The 15,855-nt window shown below is 27.6% G+C and overlaps 1 protein-coding gene across 2 annotated transcripts in view; it reads left to right on the forward strand.

Moving 5' to 3' along the window:
• The window catches only part of LOC107165275 (neuropeptide Y receptor type 2-like), a 56,574-nt gene that overhangs the window by 29,702 nt on the left and 11,017 nt on the right, over positions 1–15,855 (forward strand). For both annotated transcript variants that reach the window (XM_089226894.1, XM_015513439.2), the window contains exon 3: positions 10,601–11,053. In XM_089226894.1, coding sequence (XP_089083020.1) covers positions 10,601–11,053 — 453 coding nt within the window. The remainder of the gene's footprint in view (positions 1–10,600; positions 11,054–15,855) is intronic.

Consider the following 15,855-nt stretch of genomic DNA (forward strand, 5'->3'; position numbering starts at 1 on the left):
GTGCAGTAATTGACCTCCAGTAATTATTTCATACATTGTATTATATAAATGAGTCGTTTGGACTACATAACATTATAACATAAATGTCCTATGTAGGGGAAAAACAAAGGCCCTGCAGCAGTCATTACATATGATATGTTGTCATTTCTGTACGAAAAAATAAAACAAACAATTAAACATTAATAACATCCTATCTTATCATAAGAATAAATTATCAAAAACACAATTCACGTCTAATAATAAAAAATATATTATCATATTATGACAATCGCCATCGAATAATATCGTACTATAAAACGACAACAGAGAAAAAGGGCGAAACGTAATATTTATTTTCTTAATTTTTTTCTTCGAATAAAACCGAAAAATCTATCGATAAAAAACGAAGAAGATTCAAGAAAATTATTACCCTACTACATCGTAATTGATTTTAGTATAATAATAATAGTCATTTATTGAGATTTCAAAGTTACCATTTTTACATTGAATGCATATATTATATTATGTTGTATTTTGTTGAAGCTTTTCATGTTTTGCTTACTTCTATAATTTAAACAAGTTCCCAAGTTTATGTGGAGCTATTTTACGCTCATCTATACTTGTTTACATCACTAAATATTCAAATTTTTCCATCGCATTTGCCTATATATTTTTAAATGATTTATTTTATATACTGACTGGTTTCAAAAAGAACGGTTAACCTTCCGTGTAATATGATTATTAATTGTTCTTTTTTTATTTTCTAATGTTTAATCAAACTCGTTGTTTGTGAGAAACGTGAAGCTAAAATTAAATAAATTATAAATCCAAGTGACTAAATAAATAAAGATATGTTAAACTCACTTAACTCATCTGACCAGCATTAATATCAGTGATTGTACTGATATTTTTATCTAAATATTTATATAAGGGTTTTTTTTTATCTTTTTTAACATATTATATAGATCTAATCGTATATAAAATATAATTTACTTTTAAAAAAACCAACATGACGTAACGACATCGCCGCACCTGCAATAGCAAATATCACATATATAACATCTACCTAAAACTATAATAATATACACATAATAAATATAAAATGTATCTATAATCCGAATTGGATTGAATCAAAGCGCGGTTGGCCATGGCTGAAAAGTTGTTTGTGTCGTGATTTGAGGTTCAAACACGCGTGGGACGCAACATTGTGTATATTATTATGGTCTATATATCAATGTAATATAAATTGGACGGAGGCGACGAACGGATTGAGTTCATATAATATTTATACATATAAGACACACGCGCACACTACAGAATAGTATATAGGATCTTATATAGGATCCTTTTATTTTAATTCTATGATCGTGTATAATAAATCATATTAAAAACAATCGCGAAACTTGAAACTAATGAGGAATAGTTTCTGAGCGATGATATCGTATTCGGACTGATCGCGTGATGCCACCACTGCAGCTGTGATATTGTTATACCTGCAGTGCATACTGTTTTCCTGTTGTGTTATTATTATTATGTATGATAAAAGATACAGATTAATTTGAATTTTGAAACTTTTAGCTGCACTTATATATCCTTATTTGTATACGTTAATTTATTTCGAACGTGCATACAATATACAACATATTTAATATTAGTATTCTAACAATACACCTTATATGTACACGAGAAACGGTTACCTATTTATTATGCATATATGATAAAGTTATTTTTACTTTTATTATGTTATTATCAAGTGGAAAAAAAAATAACAATAAAATTAGTTTTTTTACAAAAGAAAAGAATAAATAACTATTAATAATGTTTACGAGTTTATTACATATAAATACACATTTTTCTATATAGTATATTATACCACCTGGCACCTACTAACACATGGTTGCGAAATAATATTACATAGTTACCATACTACTAATACACACGTAGGTACCTAAAATTACAATTGCAAACATTAAGATTCGGTTGAGCTTAAAAGTTTCTGCAAACATGAAATTTATCAGAAGAAATACTGATACAGTTATATACTTAAAGTGAAATATAACACGCATACACATTACACGTGTATGTATTTATTATTGTGATATACAAGCAAACAGCTTCGTCGTTACGAATTTGATTTTCGAGTTCTTACGATTTTTACGATTAATAATATTATAGTAAAACATACTAATTTAAGCTTACTAATAATAATAATAATAATGCAAATAATCGACTAACTATTAGTGATGTAAAGTATGGTATATGTTTAATATAATACATTAGTATACAGTTTATATCAAATGTTAATAACACTACCTATTTGTGTAGTAAAATTAAGTCAATCAAATTGATAAATTATGTAATAAAATATACATTACTTGCATTAATTTCAAATGTATATATTATTATTATTATTATTTTATATTACATTGTGCGAGGTCGAATAATTTAAAATACATTTCGGAGTATTTTTTTAGATATATGCAATACGTATAGGTCACTGTAAGTCTATATCAAAATGACATTAATTCTATATTTCTATATATATAATATATGATTATACATCTATACTTGTAACTGTTAAAGCATTTTAACTAAGAAACAAGAGTCAAGAATACAAAATGTTATCAAACATTATATACTTAAGATGATAAATTCTCCGACAAAAATAGGTTTCCTAAAATCCTAATTGAAAACTAGAAATTGATCTTACAATCTTCTTCGTAAAATATGTCTAGACTAATTATTATTTTTAATGCCTGTATCGTTACTGTTTCACAACTCGACCAACCGATATTATCGTTATTTTGTTAGATAAGTACCTAAAAGTACATTATTTTTGATTCCTAGTTACGAGGTCAGCGAAAAAAATTTAACTACCATTAAGGTTAATTAATTGCCATCGTTAAAAAGCACTATATCTATATTAAATATGTACATTTAAGAAATAAATAATAACTTTTGAGATTTTTGAACAGTATTGAATTTTATAGTATACAATAAATAGTTTAAACGTACTATTGAATGTATGGGCCTACGCCCTACAATACCTACTTATAGTATTTAATAGAAATATCTACTCGAAAAAAACATACAAGCATAGATAACGCAGGTTTATGTCAAGTTTGACAACTACTTTGTAATTATATTTATTACTATTATTATTATTTATTATACAGAGGTGCTCGAAAAAAAATTATTTTCTTGTAAATTATGTTCTTAAACAATTATGTGTATACCTACGATAAGTAAAATATTAGGATTACTGACAATCGGATATTAATTTATCTATTTTGATTTTCGATGATCTAATAAGAATCAAATATTATACATCGATATTTGGTATAGTGGTAATTATTCAAAATAAAAAAACTAAGTGAAAAATAACCAAGAAAAAAAAGAATAACAGAAAAATTAATGATTTAAAAAATATCAATAAACATATTTATAGATAATTATAATTTTATATTTATATTATTAATCATCTATTATCATAAAAAGTGGGTGACGTTCTGCTATACACTGTACAGTATGTTACAAGTGGGTCACTGTAATAGTTGGTGTTAAATTTAAATTCAATGGTATGAAATCATTGTATATACGAAAAACGATTCTGAGTGGAGAGGATTTATCGGAGCTTATATTTTATATTAAAAATATATTGTTATTATAACTATTTATAACTACTATAACCGGTAGGTTGAATTCAGAGCCGGCCTTAGGGTAAAGCGAGGCCTAGGGCAATTTTTTTTAGATGAGGCCTATAGTAAAGACTTTTTTTTTTATTATTTGTAAGTCGACAAACAGTAATTATAATGTTTTAGTTGGTAAATTGTTGAGACCGTCTCCGCCCAATAATAATATGGTGCTTTTGGCATCAGAATCTAAATAATAAATAATATAATACATCATTAAAAATTATAATTTCAATAAATATTTTATTATTAGATATTAGTTTATTTAAAATATTATAATATTATACACACTAAAAAGTAAAAATACACTGAACGTTGACGCTTATAGCTAAGTTAAACAAAGTTCACTTTCCTTGCTTTATTTCTCGCAAATTCATTTATTATTTCATTGTAGTCCAAATTTGAAGCTATGTCTTCTTCAATAGATAATATTGCAAGTGAAGTTAGCCTTTCTTGAGTCATTGATGTCCTTAAATATGATTTTATTAGTTTTAATTTAGAAAAAGATCGTTCTGCACTGGCTACAGTTATTGGTATAGTTAGTAATATTCTGTATGATACAGTAGCATTAGGAAATGGATTCTGAAGATCTTTTATAAACTGTAATACTTCGATAGACGTATTAATTTCTTTAGGTATCATTTGTCTGAGAATTTTTAATTCAGAAAAAAGTTCTGCGCCATCAATATCGTGTTTTTCACCATCCCTCAGAGAAATGAACGATTTCCTAAATGTCAAATTAAATTTTATCCGAGCGGCATAACGATTAATATGTGAACTTTGGAACAGATATAAACCGGGTTTCGTGATATTGTCACAATAACACGATAACATTATAACAATATAATAAATTAGTATTGTTTGAAATCGTTTTCGTTGACAAAATGATTTTATTACAATAATATACGTATTACGTATAGCATCGGAATCTCCAACACAAGTACATCAATCGATAAGTCAATCAATAATGTATAGTATATGGTATAAACTAATAATAATAAAACTCATAACGACAACTGTTTCTTTGTTTACTGTATGTAATCTGTCCATTAAATTTAAATCGTATATTTTTTTATTTATTTTTTTTTAATTTCGCCGAAAAATTATAGTATAAAATAATGAATAATTTCATTTACGCGAGGCCCAAAATGTCATACAAAAGCGCGAGGCCCGGGGCAGGGGCCCCGCTAGCCCCTGCCTAAGGCCGGCACTGGTTGAATTAATAATATTATCATATTATTATATATTTATATTTATGTATAATAATATACTTTAAAAGTTACAAAAACCCCGAATAATATTTTTAAATTACAAAAATAAAACTAAAATCGTTAAACTCGGTTATTTAATAATATATAATTTTGTCCGAATTTGAACTTAAAATAAGTATACAAAAATTTGTGTTTATATTTTTTGGTTACAAAACAACCTACACTTATGTACGTGGTACTTTATTTTAAATTTTCATACCTTAGTTATAAAATTTAAACGTTTTATACATTTTTAACTACAAAATAATTTATAAACTTTGAATTTAGGATCTACAAATCCCAACAGTCAACGAAATAGCAACTCGACATTACAAAAAGTTCCACTTCAAATTGCACTCAAACCAAAACCTTCTAATTTCACGAATGTCCTCTATAACCATCCCCAGCAACCCTCCGAGGAGGTTAAAAAGAAAATGGTAAAGAGACGCTCTTTCATAACAAAATAAAAAACTTTGAATTTGATACATTTTTTTAACATTTGAACTTTGAGGTTAAAATGCTGATAAAAAATTTAAATTTCTAACTCAAAAAAATTTCCAAATTTTAGAGATATTTACGTATTTTGTCAAAATTTGAAATTTAGACGCTTATAAAAATATCTATATCTTCTGTAGATTTACGTTCAATTTTTGCACTAATATTTACTAGAAACCTTATTGAATATAATTTACAATTTTTTTATCGAAATAAGTTTAAACAAAATAAATAATAGTTAAAAAATAACTGACTAATATTTACCAAAAAATGATTATGCCCATAAAAAGCTTCACAAGAATCAAAATATTTTAAAAATTTTATGGTGCACAGAAAACAATAAGAAACCCGAATGTAAAGAAAATCGATTTTGAGTAAAAATTATCATTTCCCTTAACTGTTTAGTTTTTCACTGTGCTTTTGAAAACTATTGGGAATTTTGAGTTCTAGAATGCATAAACTAAATTCACTTTCCTACCGGAAAAAAAATACTTACGTTGAAAATCTAATCATTATTTTGGCTACTTTTTGTGTAAACAGACACAAAAAGAAATACACACCATTGTAAACCTAATACATACATCACTCCGTTCAGAATCTAAAAACAACAATATCAAATTAGTTGGACAATTAGTTGCATTTCTTGTCGACTTTTTCCAAGTAAAATAATTTTTACCTTTATATATAGCAATGTAACTGTATCAATCCATGTAATCACTATTTTTACAAGATTTAAAAAATACACTAGGATAAAAAAAAATAACTTTTAACATGACATTAGTGAATGCCGATAAATTAATTTTACTCACTCAAATAATAACTCGTAAAAATGAAAATAACTACATACTTGTAAGACATTTCTGATACCTAATAAAGTTATTTTACTCTATATTAAGCTACCAATTTTGTACTTTATTAAAGTATAATAAAAGCATAACAACAAGCTTGTAACCTGTATAAAAAAGAAATATACAAAGTAATCCTTTTGTCATGATCCACTCATTACTATGAAAATTTAAAACTTTCTTGAAAAAATTTTCCTCACATAATTTGATGTCATTAAAAGGTAATATTTTTCAAAAGAAATTTATTTTTAAGTTTTCTTCTTATTATTTTTATTTTGTTATTATTTTCACTATTCTTTTTTCCAGGATTCGATACAACTATTACAAATTAAGCATAACCATCTATAGTTACATTGAAACTACACCTCCTACGTATTTCATAAATAATTTAATTACTTATTTTTCTATATTATACAACAATTGAAAGCAAACAAAAAAACCGTGGAAGTCGTTGTGATATGAACTAATTTTCGAGTAGGTACAAATTTTTTCTTAATTAATAATATACACAATCTGTACACAACCTGCACAATAAGAGTATGAGGTAATTGAAAAAAGGAAAATTGAACATTTTGAATAAAGAAGCCACCCACCGATGACACTTTTGTATTTTAAGTAAATATTAAGTAATAATTTTACACTGATAGGTAATCAATTTAGTTTATTTTTATGTAATTTTACTCGTTTTATCGAGAAAAGTCTTAAAATTCAATTATTCAATTGAATGATGTTTATTGAAAAGCATTTGGATTCACAATATTTTTTGTACTTCCTTCTGATACGTACACAAACAAATCAGAAGTTTTTTCGACACGTAACCGCATGCCACATACAGCTGTACATGTGAGAATCATAGATTTTCCAAATTCAGTCACACTTGTAGCGATTGTTCTTGTGATTTTTTGATAGTCATTGCAAACTGCAAAGGCCAGTCGCACCGGAAACTGCAAACATTTGAATTCAAAAGGCATATCTGTTGGAACCATTGGGATACGTGACAACAGTACATCTTCGTCTTTAAACTTTCCGTTTAAAATTGTAGCTTCGATTTTGTTGTTCATCAACTTTTTCACTAAATGCCTAGGTGCCGCCGCATAGTCGTGATGGATTGATGTTTCATAGAAGAATGATGGACACGCCAAATTTCAATGTTAGAATGTACGATAGCATGTCTGGAAAATCAAGTGAATTTAAGAATTCAATCGGATAATAGACAACTTTATCTTGATTCATTACGGCATTGATGGACTAGTACGTTATCGTTTCGCCTGGAATTTCGTTTAAAATGTTGTTATTGATTGTAGACATTTACACCAATATAGCCTGTGCAATGAGCCACTGACGATTATCATTCCCCATTTCCATCAATTGTTTTGCGAAATTGGCTGATGCATCATCATTTTGTAGATGTACACTCATATATTTCATATCAATTTCCAATCTTGAATCTCATTGCTCAGTTGTTTCAAATGAACAAGCTTGACGTTATTATTTAGTAGTGGCGCCGAAACCTATATGTTCAGGTGGGGCGATCACCCCACCTTTGAAAATAGGACGGTGAGTCGTAGGTGATTTGGGTGGTTGTAGGTGGGGGTATGATATGATCGTGATGTATAAAAATAATTCATATAAGGATAATAAAATATAAATATTCCCGAATATCAAAAACCGATGCAAATACACGATTTAGTTAGGTGTCTCTAGATGAGGTGCTTACAATTACGTATATTGTTCGCCATGTAGATGTTTAAAGATAGTTAAAATTCATAACAATTGATATTAAGATGAATTTAACGGGAAGAAGAAAATACACTGTAGACCCAATATGGCTCGTTATTTATTAACAAGTCGTTCTATCAAGTATCATTTTTATTCCGTTCTAATAATTGTCGTCACCGTCGTCGTTTTGTTAGTTTTTACGAAGTTGTTTAAGTACCTATAAAATAATTATCATTCATATTAGTATTATCTTCTTATCTGCGTTTAATAATTGTCAACTTTATCGAAAACAACACGATTTATTTTTCAGCCATGTATTTTAGTATTTATTTATTGTTATCGAGTAAATGAATTTGGTGAGTGCTGTGTACACCCATATAATGTAATATATTACTGATTAATGATAATAATATAATAAAAAAGCTATATTTTTGTTTTTATCAAAAATTCGTTCAAAATACCAATCAACAACTTTGTAAAAAAAACGTCCACACTACAGTAGATACCTACCTATTCAATATTTTTTCATTCCGAGGACTACCTTGTCAATTTCTTAATTTCTTATATGTTCAATATTAATCATTTCACACTACATAATAAAAGCTCTTAATTTTAATACAATATTGTATTATCGTTGTCAAGCGTTACCGTAGTTATAACAGCCGGTAGCTGAATTAGAACAGTGGAGGTTGATTTGAAAGAAAAATATTGAATCCATTTTCTAGCCCTCAACAAATATAAATTTATAAGTAGGTATAAAATATAAACAGTCCCTAGGTATTATAATATAGCCACCCATCACTTAAAGGTATTATCATCCAGTATACAGATTCTCAAAGCCTAATTTAATAGAATCGGTAAAATATTTTGATCAGCAAGATAATGTTTAGCTTATTTAATGTCACATAATAATAAATTAATAAATCTACTTTGGCGATATATATAAATCATTAGTTTGACCATTTAGCAATTCCTTCCACTCCACACAATACGCATAATATGACACCCATGTTCTTATTATTTAAATTATTATTATTATTATTATTTTCTATTATTTAAATAATTCAAAAGTAAATTTTAACATCATTTGTACCAATGAGTTATAACTATACTTTTTACATTTACATTGTAATATAGAATTAATAATCAATGTCACTTTTAATAATTTTACGCAGTATTATAATTTAAATTAGGTATAGCAGTATAGCAGTATAATATAATTATTATTTTACCACTGTCAGATTTTTATGACCTAACAAATTACTTTTAATTTAGATTCTGTGATGAATGTATTAATTTAACAATGATGTACTTATGTTTTTTAACATACATTTGTTTTTGGACTGGATAAAACTTTTTTTTTCACAGATTTTTTTTTTACTAATACTTTATTTATGGGCATAGAAACACATATCGATAATAATATATTATATAATATTAAAAATTAATCTAAAAAATTCATTAAGTTCATTAAATTCCTATCAACATGTAGCATGTTACTACTTTACTAGGTATTTTTTCAATACACTATACCCAAAAACTTATAATACAAAATGATTGTTCTAGATTATGAGCGGATCGATTGATTTTATAATAATGTGTAATATTTTTGATCATTTGGAGCAGAAAAAATGTTTAGACATTCTACTTCAGCACTTTTTCTTATAGAAAATTAAAACATGTTGGTACTTTGGGCCTTTGGGGATTAAAAGTAAAAATTCCCAGTAGTTAAAAAAGCATACAGAGAAACAAAACAAAAATTTAAAAAAAAAAACAAGAATATTTACGCCAAACCAGTTTTTAACAAAATTGTTTTGTTGCTAATGGTGTAACTCGAACGACGTTTTAAGAAGAATTTGCAATCCCTCTCCTATTTAAAACTAATGTTTTTTTTTTTTTAGTGTAGTTTACTGCAGATTCCGTACTATCTTGTACTATCTTGCTTAGTTTTGAAATTCGCTTGAGAATCCTTTCAACGCAGAATTCAAAAACAAGTGAAATATGTATGAAAATGGCCAGGCACAGCTGGTGATTTCCACACTTAACATTTTTTTGTCAACTTTTATACTATTTATATGAATTGTCAAGCCCAGTTTAAAAGGTTTCAATACACTTTTTCTCCTTTAAAATTTAAGCAAACGATGCATACCCAAAAATTGAACAATGCGCGGATTATGGACTTTATAAGAAAAAAACAGTCTTAATTTCTTATTAAATTTACTTCTATTATTTATATTTTATATCAATATTTTTGGTTTTCATTCAATAATTTTTTCTTATACTTAATATTACTATTATTACTTCATTAGTTGATTAATAATACATTTTTTAAATGATGACAATAATAAAAGTAAATATTTGTATATTGTATACTATATAGATATTTTTGTATGATTTATTTGTACCACTCACAAAAAAAATTCGCCTTAACTCTAATTTTGGCAAATTCGATACCTGCTCTAAGATATGATAATGAAACACTGTACAGCAAACTTAATATCTATATAAAATAGTCATTAGTTTAATTATATACAGGAAAATATTTAAATATATTTTGATAAAATACTGTGTTATGGTTTTGAAATAATATTATAACCATGGTGTTTCGTCATTTTCACAGTTTGTGTGTGGTTTTGTGCTACTATGGACGCTGACACTGATCAGCATGGACCGGCACCGGTGCATCGTCGTACCACCATACCGGTCACAGCTGACACCACGCCGTGCCACCGTGCTTACTGTGCTCACGTGGCTGATCGCGCTGACGGTGTTCATGCCAGTGCCATTCTGGTTCCACGAGCAGGCCGTGATGGGCGACACCGCAGTCAACGTATGTACACTGGTGTTCCCCAAGAACGACACGTTCAAAATGTCCATCGTGTTCACCGTGTCCGTAGTTTCGCTTTCCTGCATCCTACCACTGTCACTGTTCGTCTACCACTACCAGAGGATATTCCACAAGTTAAACAAAACCCGACGGCGAATCGAGCACTCCGTCTCACATCGGTCCACCGCCGTCCACACTACGTCACGGAACAGTCTGTCACCCCCCGCAAATGGTTCCATACCACAGGTAAGCACACTCACAGTTGTCATAGGTACAAGGTACTATACACAATATACTTACGTACCGGTCATTGTGGTATATGGTAACATGAATATGCGTTAACTGGTTAGGCTAGGTGTCATGTCACCGTCTGACCCGTCTGGGCATCACTGGTGCTCGATTGCATATTCGTTTCGCAAATCGAATATTCGCTACTTCTACAGAAATCATTACTTTATTGTCTGATATTTTGGTTTTTTCTGAAACTTTATATGTTATACTATATTTGCTACATTATTGTATAAGTTTACCCACTCTTTTATTATAATTATAAAAGATATCAAAACAAATTTAGACTTGCCTTGGTCCCAGTAAGTGTGGACAAATTCAAAGTTTTGTTTCCATATTTTGTTTTAAATTAATGTATAAAATTTTTAACTATTAGATGAATCGCTTAACAGTTAGCAACTTACCACCATTGATCACTTCATAGAAAGAAAACTGAAAATATTATAATATAGGGTGATCTTTTATCTTGTATGTACCTACATACTCTATACATACTCTACATATTCTTACGTCTCTGCTGTAGTTGAAATTTGATAAATCTCGTCTCACAAGTCACTTTTACGTTCCTAAACAATATAAATATATTAATTGTGGCATTGTGAAGAATTGAACACTACAATAACAGATGCTCGTGCCGTGTCAGAATGGAATGCTAACACATCAGCAAATGAATAGTTTTTAGAAACAATATACATATAAAGTACTCGTCAAACGAGACAATTTATACGAATTTTATTACAGTTGACATTTTTTTTTTGCTATTAATTGCGTCTGGTCTTGCAGAAAATTATACGAAAAACAGATGTAATGCAATCTAGGCATCCAAAGCCATTCGGTCAATAATATTGTCAACCCTAAAAATAATTTATAAAATATCATACATTCGTTCGTCCGAATGGACATTTAAATGATAAGCGTTATACTATGATTATTTCATTATTGATTTATAAATTTAAATTTTAAGCGAAGCCGCGAATAATATATTGACTTCACAATTTATTATATAAAAAGTTAATTTTATTTATGTAGGCAACAACTTTTCTTCATAAGTTTTTATTAAAGTAATAATTAAAAAAATATAAAAAATAAGTACGATTTTTCATACAAACTTAAAAAGTTCATGCTCTAACAAAATTCATAAAAATCACCAAAACTCGCGAATTGTGTTGTAGTTAAAAATGTATACAATTTTAAATTTATATAGCTAAAGAAAGACAATTTCTTTTTATAGACATATTAAGTAAATATTTTGATGAAATTAGATATTGAAACCAATAATAACAGTGTCAGTAATTTCTTTGTAATTCAATACATTAGTCTTGGAGATTTTAAACGTTTTCATTACCATAAAGATATTCACACTGTTTTACGTTAAACTGGTATCGACTCAAAAGTTTATACCTAACAATAATATAACATGATATCAATATAGGTAAACTACTATTATAATTAAATATCAATTAATATGATAAGTAAGTGCAATATTTGCGATGAAAAATTATCCACCGTAATATTTAAATAAAATAAGTTGATACATAGATAATCATTGAATTTAAGTTAAACACATCCGCATTACAGTTACCCATTGTAAAAATGTAAGTATACACGATAACTACTTTGCAACAGATTGGTACCCACTTTCCCTCGATGTTTTGTTGATTTTATTGTTGAGCTTATTTTATCAACTAGATATTTTTTTTAGATACTACTCATATTAGATAGCTGTCATTCAGCATTTCCTATACAAGTATGCACCGTGTTGATTTAGGTGGTATTTATCCAACATTATTTATTTTATTCACCCCCGGTGTACAGTGTACACACAAATACTCGTATATACCTACATAACTCATTGAAGGTGTTTGAATGTAATGTTCCGGAACTCTAAACATTTAAATATTATTGGTTTAGTCATGGTAATACATCTGTAACATATATAGTTCCATAAAGTATATGTTAACTAAACATTTTTAAGAGCGACTATAGTTATGGTGACAAATAACTGCAACATCCATTTTGAAATATTAACGGATAAAATATTACAAAATACCTCTTTTCCTTGGTGCAATCTGGCTATGATAGTGTTATAGGTAATTTCAGAAGGACTCAACTACAATAGAATCCCAATAATGATTTTTTTTTTTATTGATGACTTGTGTCTCTTTACAATATTCAATCTTAATATTTATTAAGAACAAAATTCAAAAACGTTCGTTCTATAAAGTAAAATCTGCTTTTAGTTTTTGATATAATATAATATACTGAAATATTTACATATTATTATATAGTCCATAAAATATATATATATATGCCACGAGAAACATTTGAGATACTGTTTTCAATAATTGTGAAACCATCGATGTCGTAATCTCAGAAATATGATATGTATAACAATCAAAGATCTTTAAAAATAAAATATATTAATTTTAACTATACCGTAGTGATAATATTTGAAACCTGCAACTTTCGAGTATTCAATTTAACATATTTTAAAATGATTGAATCTCACGGTACTCGGCGGTGGAATCGCGATGAATAAAACATCACACTACACCTGCAGCACCCACTATCGCAAGGACTTCAATAATTCTGTCGCTGCACAGCCAAGTACTATATATACGACCTTACCTACCTAATTCGTGTGAAATCAACACTAGTTTAGCTGTAAAATGTTATAATACTTATCATAAAATATTAATTTGTCATCATAAAAATAAACTGAGTGTAACAAAAACTGGAGAGAAGACGTGAAAAATAATATTTTGAAAACGTTTAAAATTAAAAATAATAAGGTTAAAACATGTCAAATGTAAAGACTATATTAATTTTACCAGTACATATACATTGGGAAATGGAAATTACTCGCCAACAATCAACATAAAATTATTCATACAGCACTAACACTTTTATAAATCGTGTAATTTAATATAAAAATATATATAATAATATTAACTACATCACAATTCATGTATTCGTATAGTCGATGGATCATATTCTATGACTCATTCACCTGGATGGACGCAACAATTCCATAGTATTAAATATTTCACCGGTGTTTCATAAATATTATCAACTGTCATTGATTAATAAATGCAAAAAAAAAAAGAATCATTGCCAATTTTGATCTTATTTTTTCATAACATATTATTATGCTTCTTGTGACATCATTAATTTTGTATAAATTGTATATTATATGTATTATTTATGATGAAATGCATGGTATAAAATACCTATCACTAAATTATAATCCCTTCATTTTAAATTTTTCTCAAATTTATTAGAATGAATTCGGTTTTATTATAATTATTGAGTTAAATTAAAACAATTAATGTTAAAAACATAAATTGAATAGAACATTATATCACATTAACAAATTAGTAAGTTACCATACCCACAAAGTGTAAAGGCAGTTATCGGTTAGACACAGACGCCATCACTGTGTAGTCATGGGTTTAGAACCCCCCCCCCTGGTTGTATTTTTTTTAACAACTTGACTGCCATGTAATTCTTTTGAGATCTTACTGAACTTTAACTTACTGCCAATAATTTTTTCGAAAAACTTTCAAAAAATGATGAGTACTTTTTGTATTTATTAACTTCAAAACTTTACATATACACTAGTGGCACATAATTAAAGATTTTTTATTAGTTTTTAGATTTTTAAAACATATGCGATAGTGGACACACTGTATAATTGAATTACACATTGAAAATCTCTAGTTAATGAGATTCTCTAAGAGAATTCAATTAATTAAAAAAGATTGCCCGAGATTCCATATGGAATCTCATGGCAGGAGAGTGATGTTTTAGTGAGTATTTATATGGAGTCTCATTGCAGACAATTTTAATGAAGTTATCAAGAAAAACATTGGTAACCAAGTTGTTAACTATTTCATATGTGTATTAAAATTTAATATTTTTTTACCACCAATATCACGATTATTGATTAAGTTATTAAATTAATATAATTAATATATAATAAATAAAAATAAAATGAATAATTGATTTTACTACTTATAATATAGTGGTTAATAACTCATTAGTTACCAGTACCACGGATATTAAGTAGAATTGGAGCACGCCTATGGAACATGTATAATGGCATGACCGCGCCAACGGGCAGAGCCCCCCCCCCCCATTTTTATATACTAGTAAATGTTTAGACCCCCTCCCCAATTGAAAATTCCTGAGAACGCCACTGGTTAGACACAGCGGGCGTATAAACATATTCATAATTTTACCACCAACTATTTCTTAAAAAAATTTTTTATTTAAAAAAATATAATTGTTTTAAAAAAGTATAGGTAAATATTAAAAATTGCAATTTTTGTTTCATTTATCTTTATTTAAATCCTAGATCAATTTTTACTATAAAAAATATTTTATCTTTATACAAAATATGAACATGTTTTCAAAAAATTCTAATAAAACAATTTTTAATTTAACTTTTAACTTTTTTCTTTTAATAAATTTACAGTCCTGATAAATAACTATTAATTATTATACATATTATTTTATGGGAATAAGATAAATGAATCAATAAATAAAATCGAAAATTAATACATTCAAACTTAATACAAATCTATATTTTATTATTGTTCATAAAACTGCATTAAACCAAATTTCTGAGACCCATAAATTACCTAAAAAACTGTTTTGATGTAAGAATGAGAACTACAAAAAATAATAGTTAATAGGGTATTTGAAAAACCTAGTTTTTTCTAACAACCACGCAATTTTTTCTTTTATTTTCCGAATTA

This window comes from Diuraphis noxia, unplaced genomic scaffold (assembly GCF_037042655.1).
Source record: "Diuraphis noxia isolate RWA-SAM2 unplaced genomic scaffold, SU_Dnox_SAM2 contig0004, whole genome shotgun sequence".
Classification (NCBI taxonomy): domain Eukaryota; kingdom Metazoa; phylum Arthropoda; class Insecta; order Hemiptera; family Aphididae; genus Diuraphis; species Diuraphis noxia.